Genomic DNA, 18291 nt, shown 5'->3' on the forward strand with positions numbered 1-18291 from the left:
AAAGGGCCATTAACTCTTCCCACCTGGGAGGTCCAGAGCACAACTAAGAATTGTCAGACCTGACCCAAGAGAGTGAAAACCCTCAAGCAGCCAAAGTTCCTGTAACAACCTGCGGTCCACCTTCCAAGTCCCAAATCTCTATCTGAAGACCCACCTCTCCCATCAGTGGATACCATCAAGGGCCCCATGTTTCAGAGAAGGCTAGACGCCCTTCACCGTGATCTGTAGCCTGATCCCCCAGCAGAAGTTCTTAGCTTTGGGTAGATATCTCTGGATGGGTTTCAGAGAGGTCAGAAATGCCCTGAAAAGTTATGTTAAATTTACAAATATAACCATGTCTCTCAGGGAAGAATGTACATTTTTATCAGATTCTCAAGGGGGTTCATGATCCAAAAAGGCTCGTCTCAGCCTTAGAGTGTCAACATGGTCTCAACAAGGACAGCAGTGTTCTAATACAATACGGTATGTCTAGCAACTGTAAAAGAGATACATCCATACCATAAGCAGGGGGTCATTTCATTACACCTACTATGTGCTTGAGTGGGAGCAGAAGAGGCTGCGCAGAAGATGAGCTGGCCTTTGAAAGATGTATAGGGTCATGGCAGAGAGAAATGGGGCGAAAGACCATTTCAGAAAGTGGAACAGGCATGACCAAGAGCACGGACACAGGAAAGCCACACGTGTGTGGGGAAGTGATGTGCAAATAGTTCAACCGGAATGGAGGTTACACATAGAAATGGTGGGCACTAACTCCAGAAAGTGGGGTTGGGGCTAAATTGTCAATGGTTCTAATGTGAAGGATGAGGACCTAACACTTATTTTGGAGAAATAAGGAGAAAGTGAAAATCATTAAACAAGAAGAAATGTTAACAGACCCCCTTGTATCGTCATTGGCCATTTGCATGCCCTTTTTCCCAGGTAGAATGTGAGTGGACTGCAGGAAAGCAGAATCAGAGTCAAATTCACGTTTATGCTTCCTGCACATTCCCTGGCAAGTGGTAGTGCTTAATAACTTTTTAGAGTAATGAGGGAAGATGGGTAGAAAGGAGGGAAAGATGGAAAGTGGGGGAGAAAGAAAGGAGGAAGGAAGAGGAAGAGAAGGAAGGAGAGGCAGAGAGAGGGAGCAGGGGAATTGTGCTTTAAAAATACATATAAACTGGAAGAGAAAACAGAAGACTGTTATTACATTGGTCCAGGGAAGCTCAGCGAGAGAACCTTCATGAAGGGAGCGAGTAACTTATATTTATGAGATACTGCGTAGCCATAAAATTCAAATTCTCCTCCTCCTTTAAACAGCTTTTTCTATAACCTGTTCAGGATTTGTATTTAATGTTTTAATTCATTATAGGTAGAAAGGCTCTGTCAGGTTTACCAATGCTGTTTGTGAATTTGTGCTCATCCGTCATACACTTTTTCCCACTTTCCCTGATGAACAGAGCATGCATTTGCTGATGGCGAGGAGTAGAGTGTGGCCATGGCAAGAGGAGCTAGTACCTGACCCAGGGGGCCCCCACATCTCCATCACAATTCCACCCGCCCACTCACGGAGCAGCGTGTTTGTTATGCCTGGCTGGCTCTCACATCCTCCCAGCCCAGCCGTACTCGTAACCTGACCTTCCACTCAGGCCCTCTTAATCCATTTGCTCTAGGATGTTTCTCCCCAGCCTGGGTGGAATTTGGGTCAGCCCTGGGTTGTGATGACATTTTTCACTCTTCTAAGATTATGATTTAATCTGTCCATCTCAGACCCACCTGAAGCCCTTTTCTGTTTTTCCGGATAACCTTTTAGGGGAGTCTAAGCTTGTCATTTCCTCTTTGACCACATTTTATACACATATTTCATGTTGAATTTCTACAACACACCTTCAAATCCTGAGTTCTTAAATGTTCATTCACTTCCTTTATGAACTTCCAAGTTCAGAAACAAAATTATCCTAAGAATTTTTAGGACATGCCCCAGATGTGTCAAGGTGGCTACCTTTGCCTGTAAGTGATAAAAAAAAAAAGAACACAGAAATTTGACTTATTATTTCTTTTTTATAAATCTGTAGCATTTTCCAAAGTTAATTGTAGATCCTGGTACGCTTGGAGGTCATATAACTTGCATGTAGGCTCCTAGAAAGCTGAGCAGTGGATTTCTTTAACCTCAGGAATTCTCCCATGGTATCTTCTGTGAGCCAAGCCAGAGCAAGCACATGACACAGTTCGGGAAAGAATAAGATAAGGTTAACAAGTGGCAAATCAAATTACAGTTCCCTGCAATTATCATTTCTCAATTATTTGGTGAACACATACTGTATGCAGGTTGCTGAGAGGAGGCAGGAAGATTAAGAGAGGAAAAAAAAAAGTCTGGACCAAAACATGGTTACCTTCTGTAGGAAGCTGTTTGCTAAATGAGGCAACTGGGTACACATTGTTCATTGCAGTGCAAGACCCCACATGATGTCCCCTTGTGGGAGCGCAGAGGAGAGCAATTCATTCTGGCTACTGTGGGGACCAGCCCTACCTGGCAGGGTAGCTGCCACCAGCTCCAGTCCCCATACAGGAAGAAGAGTCATGTTGCCAGACTTTCTGGATTTTTTTTAAGAAAAATGGACAATGCATATTTTATGCAGAGTCTCCTGATTTTTCACTCTTGTCAACCAATTCAAACTTTGCTAAAGCTCTTTTTTCATAAGTTGTCAGACCATGTACCACCAGTTTTTACCTCTGAACTGGAAGTGAGAGTTCTCACAGGCGGGTAGAATGAATCTGGAAAGGTGGGCTGGAGCCAGAGTGTAATCATTATCCGATACGTGCCAAGCACTATGGTTTCATTCTCTAGACTATGGGAATTATCATGCCTTCTTTTTTAAAAAATTCGTGGTATAATCCTATCTGTGTTTTAGAAGGATAATTCTGGTGGCCGATGGGCACTTGACATATGACTTGATAACATTTGTTGAGTTCATGAATGAGAAAAAGAGAACAAAGGAGGGTGAGAGATTAGAGGCCAGTTATTGGGCTCTTTCAATGATCCAGACAAGGCATAATGAGGTTAAACTTAGGAAAATGGAAACAGAAAGAAAGTAATAAATACAGAAACTGTCGCCTAGGCAGAGTGATGCCTTTGTGGAGGTCATTTATGCTGGTCTCCAAATTTTTTCTTGTGTTCCTCCTCTCTGAGAGTTGATAGTATGGCACTTCCTGGTCCCATTGCATTTGAGTGGCGCCATGTGACTAGTGTTGGCCAATGAGTTGTGAAGGAAAGTGATGGGGTTACTTCCGAGCCAGAGGATTTAATTCCCACCCTGAAGAGCTCTTTCTTTCTGGCACCATCCTGGCAATGTTCAAGATAGTGACTGCTCCATCAGCTTGGGCACCTAAGTGACTACAATGAGCTATGACCCCTGCCAACTTGTGATGACATGAAAGGGAATAAACTCTGTTGGGTTAAAGCACTGAGATTTTAGGGCTGCTTGTTACCGTAATAAAATCGAACTTATCGTTGCTGATACATGTGTGTTTGCCTCTTGTGTCCACGCTGCATTAACAAAGTAAAACGAAACCTGTTTTACCTCCCATAAGCAAGATCAACCGGCCTGGCAGAAATCCATGAGACATTTGGAAAACATTTGTACCCGTATAAATGGTATGACCCTGTTACATTCTAACCTTACTAATTTTCCAGCATCTATTGCTTTTTATGAATTTTCCCAAGATTCCTTTTTTGATGACTCTTTTCTCCCAGTAGGGTTATCATTAATGTAATTATTTCATTAAAACTATTAGTTGTCTTCTTTTTAAGTTACTACATATGAAAGCTTAAAATGAACTATGTGAATCGAATGGCTAATTTGCACATCAATACAACATAACCAAATTTGCCATGCAGTATATTAATTACCCTCTTAAAGAGTTCTACTCTAGAGATAGAAAGAGAAAATAAAAATGAGAATAATATTTATGATGTAATATGAGTAACTTTTAAATAGTAAGCATTTGCTACATAATTAAAGTCGTTTTATGACAGGTTTCTTTTCAATGAGTGTGGAATGGAACTGCAAATCTGGCAGGGTATATTTTTAATTCCTATGTTTCAAAATATAAAAATAAATGTAGCTTAAGGAAAGTATTGTCACTTACTGTGCACGCCAAGCAAAGTTAGGATAGACGGAGTCCTAGAATCGTGTCTGAGTTTAGATTTTTTTCATCTGTAAAGTGAGAGGAAATATACGCTATCTCCTCTTCTCAAAAAATAAGCCAGAACCAATGAGGTAAGATCTATAAAGCTTTTTGGCAAGCCTGAAGTTGTTGTAGAGAAACCAAATTGAATTACCTGTTTAGAGAGTTTAGAGTTCAACCCTGATAAGAAAGGTTTGTGGTGATATGGGGGAAATTAAAAAGAGGAGAACATAGTCAGATTCTTAAAAGGAAATCTCTTGCTGTACAGTCTGGCATCACAGCCTCTAAAGGAATCAGCCACCGCATCTTTGTCACTTAACTTTTTTTAATCGGAACTGACAGATCACTGGAGAATAACTGCAGGGAATAATCCCACACTGGCAGAGGGGATGGATTAAATCAACCATGAAAATAAGCACTGGCCCATGTGTCTATAGCCTAAAAGAAATGGGGGCGAACATAGTGCTGTGTTTAAACCAGGCACAGTATCCATTGAATTGCCTGTAATATTTTCCCCTGCAAATGTCCACGTGAAAGGAAAGGCACATGCTGATGCTTTGAAAGCCAGGGGGCATCTTGCTTTGTCTGACAAATTTAAAAAATTATGTTATTCTTTTATTAGCATAAGAATATAAAATGAGCATACTTCTTCTTTTTCCCCCATATCCATAGCTTAGTTTTTAGTGGATATGCCATCACTTCTACCCTAATAATTTAAAAATTTCCCTGGAAAAACCATGCTCAATAAATACGAGCTATGATGTTAAACCTTTTAACCTCAAGTTCAAAGGTGGATTGGCCTTCTGAGAAGAGGTCACAAAGCATGTAAAGAATTGGTTTTCACATTTTTGGAGGAAAAATAATGGGATTGAAAGTTACATGGCTCTTCTTTGAGCTGCTTCCTATTTCACCCAAATGTATTTTCTGTCATTAAACTCATATAGTATTAAGAAGAGAGGCGGCCTTGTCAGTGAAGCACTGTGAATCTCATACCTCTCACAACAAAACAAAACAGAAAATATCCCTGATTATCCATGTGTGGGAGAACGAGCCCAGCATGGAGAACTGACATCCAAGAAAGGTCTCATGGTTTCAGCCAAATTCTCCACCAAAACTCTGCCAAACTCCATAAGAGATGGAAACCAGTCATTATGGGGGGTTTAGAATTCACTGATGAATAAATTTGGTCTCATCTGTTGAAGAAATGGACTTCAAATCAAGAACGAATGGTTCCATATACAGTCTATGATTCCCTGCAGGCCATGGAAAAATCAAGGAGCATGGAGAATCTATCCACCGGAATTTAGTCAAAATACACATTCAGATCCTAAGTGTTCTCATTTGATATGGCATTAACACCTGAAGAAGACATGAAAAGCTGATGGAAAAAGGCAGGAGGGAGTTATTTAAATCTTTTTTCTGAAGGAAGATCATATAAAAACAGTTCCATATTGATAGGACTGCATTTTCTTCCTTTCCTCATGCTAGACACTTACTCGAGGAACAGGATATCCATGCTCCTCACAGCTGAAAACCCGTAACAGTGATGCTTTTCTGGGCTTTGAGGAAAGTTCAGCTAGGCCCCAGGTTGTCCTAGCTAGTTATGGAAAGTTCCAGCTCTGGTTTCCGACTTTTGCAACCTTTAAGAAATTCATATGCATATACCTTCGTAACACCTACTACATTTTTAATCAAAGATGTTTACTACACTCACTTAAAGCCTCCCTTCAGCATGAATTAACTAGTTTCACCACGCTAGATAAGCTTTGTTATAGATTAATCCATGCAGCCTTATTAGATTGTCCATCAACTGATAAATGGATAAGGAAGATACATATATACACACACACACACGCACACACACACACACACGCACACAATGGAATATTATTCAGCCATAAGAAAGAAGGAAATCCTGCCATTCGTGACAATATAGATGGACCTTGAGGGCATTATGCTAAGTAAAATAAGTCAGACAGAGAAAGACAAATGCTGTATGATCTCATTCATATGTGGAATCTTAAAAAAACCCGAACTCATAGATACAGAGAAGAGATTGGTGGTTGCCAGAGGAGGGAAGTGGGGGGTGAGTGAAATGGATGGAGGTGATCAAAAGGTACAAACTTTCAGTTATAAAATAAATAAGTCATGGGGATGTAATATACAGCATAGTGACTATAGTTAACACTACTGTGTTGTATATTTGAAAGTTCCTAAGAGAGTAGATCTTAAAAGTTCTCATTGCAAAAAAAACAAATTGTAACTATATGTGGTGATGGATGTTAACCAAAAATTGTGATAATCATGTCTCAATGTATACATATATCAAATCACTGTGTTGTACACCTACAACTAATACAATGTTATATATGTTATGTATCAATTATATTTCAAAAACATTTCATTAACTTATTTTGTATTGAAAATGGCTCTACTTTCTCTAGAGACCTTGATATATAAATATATAAATCGTATAGAAAATTGTATTCATATGTATGTGCATATACATTGTATATATGTGCATTGTGTGTGTATATAGTATATTTGTACATTATGTGTGTATTATTGTATATATGTACATTGTGTGTACACATATATTATATGTGTATACATTGTGTGTACACATATATTTATAATTTCTCCAACCATAAAATGGTCATGTTTGACCACAACAAACAGAGGCACCTTCAGGTTACTCCTAAATGGGCCCCTCACAAGATTAGTTCCACATATATACATAAATTTGGGTCAAAAAAGTAAGATGCTGGAGTTTTGAGGTCAAATGAGTTTGGTTAGTGTTGGATGGAAAATGTTAATCGTGTTTCTTTAATCCTGGAATTCTCAGTCATTGATATTCTAATGCTCACTATGGATTTCCAAAAATAGAATACAATATGTAGTGTCTCCCAAATTATTTGAGCATGGAATTTTTTTTTCATAGGACATATCCGGGAACTAGCATCCTGTGGAATGATATTTGGGAACATTTCTCAGACTAGCAGGGACAAATGTCTATTGTGGACTTTGCAAAAGAAGGTTCACACCACAGTGAGTGTCATCAGTGGAGCCGAAGGTGAATTCGGTCCTATCCAGGGTCTAGACCTCAGCCTAGGGAACTCAAGAAACTCGGTTTAATTAGTGTCTGGGAATGGGTCAGAATATCACAATGCTGACTCGCACTGAAAGAGACAGCTTTATAGAACCAGAAGGTCTGTTTGAATTTACAAAGAGAAATATAATTGTCAAGGACACTAATATGATTGTCCTTTGGCCAACACTTTCTCTGCTCATAGAAGGACAATTCCTTGAGAATTCTTATCTTGGCAGAAGATTTCCAGATGAGTGTGAATACAGAACTAGGCCTGTCAATTATTCAAAGATAAAATGGCCACATGTATCCCCACAATGGGATATAAGTGCCACTTGGACTAGTTAGGTCATGGCTTCAGACCACAATTTCAACCCCAGAATTGGCTTCTGGAGTGTCTCTTTCTGTGCTTTCAGTAACGACTCACCTCCATCTGATAGACAGTTACTTTCTATCGAGGTGTTAAAACTTTCATCAGCTCAAGGCCTTCCATGGAACTGAACTCCAAGGACTGTGAGAGCAACAATCATTTCTGTTTTGCTCTATCCTGTATCACCAGCACTCTGTTCAGTAATTAATTGACCAAGTTTTTGGAGCTTGGGGACCTTCTATCTCTTTAATTTGCCTTGGTGTTAGATACAGATGTAGATGTAGAGATAGAGATAGAGATAATATAAATAGATATGGTATTACATGCAGATATGGTGTTATGGATATAGATAAATAAAGCCTTGTCAATATAATATATATAGTCAAGGAGACCTGATATTATTGTGCCTTGACAACCCATCATAGACCAGCTCCATGGAAATACCTCGTCACTCTGAGGCATTTCCGAGGGCCTTATTGGGCCTGCTCCATAGTATCCTCACCTCTGATAGTAATTTTTAAATACTGTGCTTTGATTCTTAGGAAGTTCTTTGATTCTTGGGCACTGAAGTCACTTCCCTCTTATAGAGAACTGGATGTTCCTGGAGTTTATGCCCCACACCCACTTGGAACCAATGACTGCCTGGGGTAGGAAAGAGGAGAAAGAGCACTTCAAGACAGGACAAGCTCTGAGGAGCAGTCTAAGCTGCAGAGCCCCCTGGGGTGAAGATGAGTCTGGGCCTTCACCTGACGTCTCCCCCCGGTTTTGCTTCTTGTCCTTCGCTATCTTGCTTTCCTTACTTCCTTCCTGGTTTCTTCTGGAAGTCCTCCTTTAATAAGTCACTTGTGCCCTAATCCTTGGCTCAGCGTCCACATCCGGGAAAATCCAATTTAGGATACTGACTTTATAAGGTTATTGAGAGGACTGATGAGAAAACGAACGTTAAGTGCAGAGAACAGTGCCCAGCACATGAAAATTAGCTGTTGTCATACAAGACGTGGCCAAAATTTTGAAAGTGATCTGTAAAAACATTTGTCAGTGTAATGCATGCATGTGGTTAAAAACCATTTCAGATCAGATGTACTCCTCTCCACCCTCAGGATTACTCCCCCAAGGCAATCACATTTAGCCATTTCCATTTTCAGGTCTTACCGGTTTACTTCCATATTTCTAAATACTTTCCATTTACTTCTGTCTCTTGATTTATTCTTTTTATATATCATCTGTTCATTTCCTGCTATGGCGTATGAGAGTTTAGCTTGCTTACAGCATCTCTGACTTTCTCTTCCTCCCTTCTCCTAATAGGAGTGTAGGCCTACTTTTAGTTAACTTTGTAAGTTTTAATAGCATGTATAAATCCCCATTTGTTCTGACAACTTTGAGGACATCTCTTGATTCCCCACTTAGCGCTCTGGCCCTCGCTTCCCCTCCTCCCTCCCTTCAACCTTTCACTTCTACATTGTCAAGGATGGTAGTGTTTCTGTTCTCATTAAATCTTCATGCCTTGTTTACAGGTTGTTTCCAAAATTGAAAGCCAGTAAACACTCTTAACCTTCCTATGGCTACCTGATTATTTCCTGCAGAGTCAAGAAATGTGCTGTGATCAGGTATCCTCAGTCTGGATTTTAGTGCCACTCAAAGAAAATATTCAAATAGATTATTCTTTCATACTCCACCAAGTTCTCAAAATCATGCCACATCTTATTGAACAATTGGGTCATGTTGTTTGTTTCTTATAAGACCCTACATTTTTTTTCTTATGTTGTTTGTTTTTTTTGCCTGAAGATCTTATTGCCCATCCTTTTTTTATTGTGAGAAGAAAGGTATACTTTTTAAGGAAGTGGCTACCATCTTCTAGCTGCTTATTTTCCTATAGCATTGAATCTGTTCAATTTTTCTTCTTGGAGCTCAATGACTTCTTGCTCTAATTTGGAACAGCTGCTTCACTTCTGGATCATGATTTCCTCAGGTGGCGTTTGTTTATCCTGAAGTTTCTAGTTTCTTTTCTTTTTTTTTCCCTATCCTCAGATCCTTCCAAAAGCTCAGTGTATCACTTCTATAGAATCCCCTCTTTCTTCTGGACATATTTCACCTAGAGCCTTGCCTTTATGCTGCAGTCTGGACTGGGTGCTCTAGAACGTCTGGACAGCTGTCATGGTGGGCCTCTCTTGTATGGCTCTCCCGGGTGACATACACTGCTTCTGGGATCTTGAATCTACCTCTTTCTTGGTTCACCACATTTTTTTGCTGAGGTACCTACTCAACTTCCTAAGAAAAGCGTGTAAAGACAAGATGTCTATGCCTTTGTAAGTTCCAAAATAGACCTTACTCTGCTCTTGCTCTTTGCGGATAGTTTAGCTAGCAATAGAATTCTCAGGTGGGGATCCTTCTCTTGCAGAACTTTGAAGGCGTTGCTCCACTGATTTCAGCTAGACAGTTCTGTTAATAAGAGGTTTGATGCCAGTTTGATTTATGCGTCTTTGTAGGTGACCTTTTATTTGTCTCTCTGAAATCTTTTAGCATCCTAAAAACTCTTTCTCTTTGGTGTTCTGCAGTTCCATGGGGGAAATATCTGGGTCTGGGCCTCTTTCCTTTCACCTCCATTGGCACTTCAGTAGGAAGCTGGACGGACTTCCTAAGCTCTTGGAAGAGTGACTGAGAGCTCCGTGTTTTGGAGTGAAATTGTGAACTGACTGGCTTTCTTAGGGTGAGCGAGAAGAGAAGGACTTTACTTTGGGGTGCCCACATTCACATTACAAAACCTAATTCTTCCCCAGACCATTTTTTCAATTTCTTTAGAGAGGAGCATTCCCATTGTTTTCTGAGACTTTAGGCCTAGCTATGAGCCATTGTGCAGCTGGAGATGGTGGGAGGTCAGCTGTTCTGTAGAAAGGCCTCAGCAAATGCCCCTGGGAATTAGGAGGGGACTTGCCGCCTCTGAGTCCTCGCCTCTCTGACTTGCTGCTGGGCTTGGTTAAATTTATTCCTAAGTATTTTATTCTTTTTGATGCTATTAATGGAATTTTTAAAAAATTTTTCTTTTCAGATTGTTCATTGCGAGTGTATAGAAATATAACTGAGTTTTGAGTGTTGATTTCATATGCTGCAACTTTGCTGAATTCATTTGTTAGCTCTAAAATTTTTTTGAGGATTCTTTAGGCTCCTTTGGGGTGGTCCTGGCCAGGGCTTCTTCCCTTTGCTCTACAGTGGGCCCTCGTCCTTGCTTTTCATCTTCCTTATTTAATGGGGCATCTAATGCTAATACTATGTCTCAGACTTAAGATACTCGAACAAGAGTGCTCCCCAAATGTCAACAAAGGAGTAATGGGTGGCAAATTGCCCTACTATCTAAAAGAAGGTGCTAAAGAACACTGGACCATTCCCAGGTGTCTGTTTTCTCTTCTTTCCAACCAGTGATTTTGTTTCAAAATTTTTTTACTAATGGAAGGACAAATTCATTTTTTGAAAAGAAATATTCTCAAAGCCATGGAGATGGATGAGCAAGCTGTTGGGTTGCAGGCCAAGACAAGAGCCCCTGCCCCTGTATGGGCTGCTAGGAGCCCCAAGGGCAATGGCTCCTGATTCCCTGGGTGGTTTTTTAAAATGCAGGTTTTTGTCCTACTCTCCAGAATCCACTTTTCTAACAAGCTCCCCAGGTGATTCTGGTCCACAATTTGAGACAGGCTGCTACAATTGGTGAAAGCAATTGACCCAAGAAAGAAGCGTGAGTGGTTCAGGCAGGACATGAAATTTGTAGAGATGTCTTAATTGGAAGGATTTTTCTCTTTGTTTTCCCCTGACATCTCAAGAGATACTTAGATCTCTGCCTAAGTGCAGATGACAGATTAAAGATATGTGTGGCACTATTTCTGGAGCCGATAACACTGACCACAAGTGAGATGGTCACCCATCATAATCTTTGAGGCACAGCTGATTTTGCTTGGGGTTTTTTTGACATTGTTGCCAAAAATAAAGGCAAATTCCCAGAAAGTTGTCACTTTCTGCACTTTTTCAAAATCCCCAGTCCCCAACACGCCATTTTCCCTTTGCAAAGATTCTGTCTGCCAGTGTAAGCTGGGGATGCCAGTAGTGAGGACACAGAAAGGGTTCCAGACCCACATCCTTGCTTCAGCTATTTTAGATGGTGTTACTCAGGTGGGAGGTATGCAGATGTCCAACTTTACTAACTCAAATTCCTCTGGCTGGGTTATTCCAGATTCCATTTTTCCTTCTTCTAGAGATTCTAATGAGCAACAACAGTGAAGAGTAAGTACAGATTTAGGGAGGCAGAGGCTACATCATGCTGCATGGCTCTCCTTTTTGGTAGCCCATGACCCAGTGATCTGTAAGACTGGGGCTCACCTGGGAGTCACCGTCCCCAGTTAAGGACAAATCCATCTGGAGAATTCGTGGCTGCCACCCAACTCTAGATTCAACATGTCACAGAGTTCTATAGACAACATGAGCTGATGCCCTACTCAGATACTTTCCTTAAAATGTCACCAAGGCTGAGCGCAGTGCTGCTGCCACCCTATGTCTAAGTGTAGAGGAAACATTCTCTTACCATCATGGCCAGTTGTGACACTAGTAAAGTGTGCCGTGGCTCTTCCCCACCTCCCCTCCATGTGTACCTCTTCCCTCCCTTCCTGCAACCCCGGGTCTCTGTTCTTTATGATAACTCGAGACTCACATTCAAATTAGCATCCCCATCCTCACCATGCACATTTACATTTCACATCAGCAGGCCTTAAAAAATGTTTTGCCCGCAGGAGGACAGATTTACAACCGTGTACACTGTCCCAGGAGCTGAACAATTCATCACTGAGCAGACACCTTCAAGTTAGCCTCTGTTGCTGGCTACCTGTGCCATCTCTTCTCCAGAGCAGTATTGTGGGGGGCATCCTATATGAGTGAGTAATGATCTTTGTTCCAACCCTCAGGGTGAAACAAGTGGCCCCGTCTGTACAGGTGATTCTGTTAAGAGGCTTTGGGAGGTAGCAGACCTAAAATTGAGTTATTCCTAACACTCACTTTCTGTGTGAACTTGGGAGTCACTTAACCTTGCTGAGCCCAAGTTCTATATGTATAACACGGCAGTGATGTCATCTATCTATGTGGCTTTCTTGAAAAGCTAATTCATTCATATTAATGAAAGTACTTTCCAAACTATGAAGCACAGTCTTTTTTGAACCCAAATGGCCGTCACTGTTCTCTGCCTCCTCACAGAGTGTCCAGCTTCCAAGTCTTCTCCAGTATTTCTAGAAGTCACAGAGGCAACTCCACCGTCCACTTTGTTAGTAACGCTGTTGCTCTGCTCTAGGACCCGTGCCTCTCCAGTGGGCACAGCTTTTCTCTGTGTGCCACCGACATGCTTCGGTCTTGCCCACATTCTTGTTCCACCAGGCACAGCCTTGCTGGTGGCTGCCCCGAACCCTCGGCATGGCACAGCCATGCAGAGTGGAAAAGGATTGCTCTCTTCTTCCCTTGTGGTGTACCAAGGCAGTGTGGCTTGGTCCCCAGTGTGTGATTATAGAGAAAGAGCTGTTATTATTATTATTGTGATTAAATATACATAGATAAAATTTGCCATTTTCACCCTGTAAAGTATACAATTCAGTAGCATTAAGTACATTCGCAATGTTATCCAACCATCATCACCATCTAGTTCCAGAATGTTTTCATCACCCCCACCAGAAACCCTGTCCCAATTAGCGGTTACTCCCCATTCCTCCCTCCACCCAGCCCCTGACAACCACTGATCTACTTTCTGTCTCTCTGGATTTGCCTATTCTGCACATTTCATATCAGTGGAATCACTCGACAATACGTGGCCCCAGCACGTGGCTTCTTTCACTTGGCGTCATCCTCTCAAGGTTGTCCTTTCTGTTTCCACCTGGTGCTCTTTCTCTCCCTAGGACCAGGCTTGCACCAGGCGACTGGGCAAAGAGTGAGTTTGACTAGCCATTATCTTCATGGTCTTTTCTGGATCCCAGTCCCTTTCAATGATAAAGCCCCACCCACTTCCTCCCTCCTTAGCGTGGCTCCTCTTCCCTCTGCAAATATATTTCTATGAGGCTACTCTAGTTCCCAGACATGCCCAGGGGTGTGTGAACATCAGCGGTGGATCGTAGCTTGCGCTCCTCCCCAGCAGATGCTCAATCCAAACCACCAGTTTGCCAACCATTCCCACATCTGCCTGAACCTCAAAAATCCAAGAAAATGCTGAAGTCGAGACCCTGACTAGAGTGCTTATAATCATGTGATATTATATTTTGCGTTAACAAAGGTGAAGGTGTTGCCCCAAATCGCACTTCCTTTAGCATGTGAGTGCCATTTTGCTTTCTGTGAATCCTAAGGTGTTCGAATACCTTGCTAAGTATAAGATGCATTAGTATTTTTCCAGAATCTTTCACGGACTTGCTCTTCATATGTGGTATATATGATGCTTTTACTTTCCATTTCCCTGATTTGGAAGTAATGTTATATAAATCCCATTGAGTATAATTCTGATACCTCTGGTTGTGTGACTCTCTCTAGATGTGTGGTTTCCTGAGAAAACCTTTACCAAAGATCCAAAAGAAGAATTTTTTTCTAATTTACAGCTGATGTATAGAAACTCAGCCAATGAAGAAATGCAAGATTCTTGGCTATTCCTTTGTCATATTAAATTATCTATTTGGGAAGTTTCAAGCCACTGGTTTTTCCATAGTCTCTCTTTTCCAAGAAATTCAGAGTTTGATGAAATTTTGTTTTGTTTATTTTTCAAAATTGCAAGTTTTTAAAATTTCAAATGTCCTAATGTAAATTTCTGTGCCTCTCTTTTCCTTTCATAGCTACCGTTATTGCAGTTAAATTTTACACTTAACATTGGCCTATGTAACGTACAGTAACCAGACATAGAGGAAACAATCATAAAAGGGCATAAATACCAGGGAAGAAGTAGAATCTTTAATCTTCTTTGATAAGGCCAGAGTTTTACCCCCCAAAATCATGACTTTATCCACAAATATTCTCTGTAGTTCAAATATATCCTTGAGGCTTCCTAACTTGTGTCCGTTTATCTCAATATGCTTTGTACAAGGAGCCATTAAGAGGCTCCATAGTTTAGCATTGTTTTACTTTTGTTTTCATATTATTGTGTTGGTGGCTTTGGTGTTTTTCAGATCAGACTTACGTTGTTGTATAACTCCTTCATGCTTTTCTTTGCATCCAATACATACCTGAATTGGATATTTGATTGTCCATCATTTTTTGCTTGCAGATGCCAAATTGGTTTATGTAACTCAAAGAGGTTTAGTTTAGGTTAATGCCTTTCCAGGCAAGCTGCAGGTTATGGGAAAGAAATAGCCAAGCAATGTGAACTCACTAACATAAAGCAACGAAGACACATTTGGGACCATGTCTCATTGGTAGGTTAAGGTCCACTGCACCTACCCATCTGCCAATATCTATCTGCCAATATTCCCGTCTTTTCTGTTTTTCAATGCTGATTTAGATAAATGCTTTTCTAACCAAAATGAAACAGTATGGTATTTAAGTCAACCATGAAAATAAGCACTGACATATGTGCCCCCCACCTGAAAGAAATCAGGACAGGCTTGATTTGAATCAGGCATGAGGCCAGATGCAATCAGGTTCCCAAAGTCTGTAACTCCACCAGAAGAAGAATCGAGCCCCCTCCCCAGGACCCTCCAGACTTCAGAAGACCCTGGGAGGTCAGAATTGAGCCAGGCTCCCAGATCTTCAAAAAAAGGTGATTTTGTACAATAGGAGTTGGGGAGGTGGCAAAGCTAGACCATCCTCTTAAAGTTCCAATAAATGGGATGATGACTGGGTATTTTTGTATATATACTTTTTTTTTTTTTAGAGTATTTCTAGGTTTGCAACAAAACTGAGCATAAAGTCCAGAGATTTCCCATTGACTGGGTATTTTCCAGTCCTCACTCACACAGACCATCTCTACCTCTAGAGTCCCAGAGCACTCTGGATTGATGTGCAAGGCAGGACACACACTGGACTGAGTGTTTGAACAGACCTAGAGCAATTTATTGACCCAGTGAGGACTTGCCATCCCAACTGGTCCAACGTGGAAGCCCTACAGGGTACCTGAGAGCACAGTAGAGGTATTTGATACCCCTGGGAACTGTCAAGCTATCAAGTATAGATTATATCATGTATATATACGTACATATATACATATATATATGCACTTTTTTCTCCCAAAAACCCTGGTACATAGTAGTATATCCTAGTTGTAGTGATTGTATATTTAAAATCTACTTACCCAGAGGTTAATTGGGACTGATCCTCTTCCCACCACTTTCACAAGATAGGTTCTCCGCTTTCGCTAAGGTCTAAAGTCATTGAAGACTTCCCAGAGCCTCTGTTCCAAGGAGTCCATTCTCCACATTGTCCTTCACCTAAGCCATGCTGTCGTCTGGGTGTTTCTCCAGCCTAAAATATCCTCTCCTCCTCCTTTTTGAGGTATGAACTTCACTCTCCTGGATGCTCTCTGCTCTCGTTCCACATCCTCCATGAATGCTGCCTTGGCCTCTCAGCCCACAAAGGACCTCCTTCCTGACTCTCCTGGCCCTTTTGGTCTGTTTCCACATAGTTGACCATCTAGTCAATTAACTGATATGTAACAACCATCTACCATTAGCAGAACTCTATAACAGGCACCCCCAAACCTCGTTGTTTCTTATGAGTTAATCTTATCTCCACGTACAGACTATAAGCTCCTTGAAGGCAGGACTAAGTCTCCTTTTTAAATCCTACATTCTACCTGGCACTGTACTAGCGCCTAGCTGATTTTCAATAAATTTTACAAAATGATTCTTAACTTTAAAAAAATAGTCACTGGTTGATTTCCTTACAGAAAAATGTCTTCAGGTGTCTTCAACACATGGTTTAATGTATACACGTTTGTCAAGAACATATTTGCTGCGTGAAGGCAGGAATATGATATATCACTTTACAGATCCACTGGATTAAAAAAAAGTATTTTTGAAAATAGGGACTAGTTTAATATTGCAAATAGCGCTTATTACCTTCAGAAATCTTGACTAATTCTAGGTAGGGGAGGAGCAGGAAAACCTGCAGGGTTCAACATTGGTCCTTGTATTTATTTGTAGGCTTGTTAGAAAGTTCTCAGGCAGAGAAGGAAGTGAACTTGTAGCAGTAATTTTCTCTAGATTATTCTGTGGCCAAACTAACTGTCTTTCTGCTGCAGAAATGTTCAGTGCTAGATGGGCATATGAGAACAAATTGAGTGTGCTCAGTGTAAAGACAGCTTGTCCCACCAACTCTTACCTTTCATATAACAAGAAAATCTTGAAAGATGATTTCATTCTCTCGTTCCTTGCCTGTCCTTGAAGTGCTGATGTGTCTAGTCATCACAGGGTACAGTTCCTTCTGGTTTGGGGGTTCTTCTCTTGGATCAGCAGGAAAAAAATCAGACTCAGACTTTTGACTCCGCAAAACTGAGAAGCATGTACTATCTTTAAAAAAAAAAAACTGTAGAAACTTGAAACTGACATGTCTAAGCAAATTGGCAGAGATCTGAGGCAGCAAGTGAAAATGACACCATTCACCATTAAAGGTACGGATGATAAAAAGGAGATTACAAACAACTTCGTTTTCTGTCCTTAACTCCAGTCGAGCATTTACCAAAAGAATTAAACTGGTTGAACTTTAAAAATCTAAGGCAAATCTTGAAAGCATGAGTGTATTTGCCATGCAGTGTGGAACGGAGAGAGAGAGAAAGCACTTGGGCATCACATCCATTTCTAGGGCGTCCCCAGGGCTGGTGCGGCCCAATACCTTTGAAGGCAATGCCTGACGTTTTCCATTCTGGTCCTCCCTGAATTTTAAGATTTCCCCCAGAAGTGACTCTTTCTTTTCTGCCCCTCAACCCTCTTAGATACATAAGAGCTTCAGGGCGAGAGGGTCAACTTTTTCTAAAGGGCAGACTTCTCAGCTGGCACAGGACAAGCTGTCAAAGACACCACAAGATGTTTTGCCGTGTTGGTTTCAACTCCACGTTCCCTTTCTTTCCTTGTAGCTACCTCATCCCTGAACGCCCAGCTCCAGCAACTCCAGCAACTCCAGCAGCAGCAGCCGCCGCCACCGCCTCCACCGCCAACCGGCCAGCACCCGCAGCCAGCCCCGCAGGCACCCCCACAGTCCCAGCCGCCACCGCAGCCCCAGCCCACCCTGCCCCAGCAGCCGCCAGCCACCTCCCAACAGCTGCCAGCTCCTCCATCGCAGCCCCCGCAGCCTCAAGCCCACCCCCATGCCCAGAACCAGAACCAACCGTCTCCAACTCAGCACAGTGCAAGTCCCCCTCAGAAACCCAGTCAGTCTCCAGGACATGGCCTTCCGTCACCGCTGACGCCACCCAATCCTCTGCAGGTATGCTCCCCGTCGGTCTGGCCCCACGAGCACAGAGGACCTTTCCGTGGGGTTGTGCTATCCCCGAAGGCAGAGGGCCAGCAAAACTTAGCATCCAGTTCCGCAGCGTCTAATTCAAATTGATCTCTTAGAGGGAAGAGGAAGCAAATAGCAGGCAACCGGGGATGCATGGAAAAGAAACAAATAGAAGCCCATTGATGTTGTCCTCCAAAGGATAAATGTTAGCTGTTTCCTCCTGTGAGAGGCCAGCACTGTA

The 18291-nt window shown here is 41.7% G+C and overlaps 1 protein-coding gene across 9 annotated transcripts in view; it reads left to right on the plus strand.

Annotated features, from left to right (window-relative positions):
• The window catches only part of POU6F2 (POU class 6 homeobox 2), a 459268-nt gene that overhangs the window by 318537 nt on the left and 122440 nt on the right, over nucleotides 1-18291 (plus strand). For all 9 annotated transcript variants that reach the window (XM_070264192.1, XM_070264189.1, XM_070264187.1 and 6 more), the window contains one exon: nucleotides 17686-18035. In XM_070264192.1, coding sequence (XP_070120293.1) covers nucleotides 17686-18035 — 350 coding nt within the window. The remainder of the gene's footprint in view (nucleotides 1-17685; nucleotides 18036-18291) is intronic.

The sequence above is a fragment of the Equus caballus genome, chromosome 4, assembly GCF_041296265.1.
Source record: "Equus caballus isolate H_3958 breed thoroughbred chromosome 4, TB-T2T, whole genome shotgun sequence".
In the NCBI taxonomy this organism is placed as follows: Eukaryota; Metazoa; Chordata; class Mammalia; order Perissodactyla; family Equidae; genus Equus; species Equus caballus.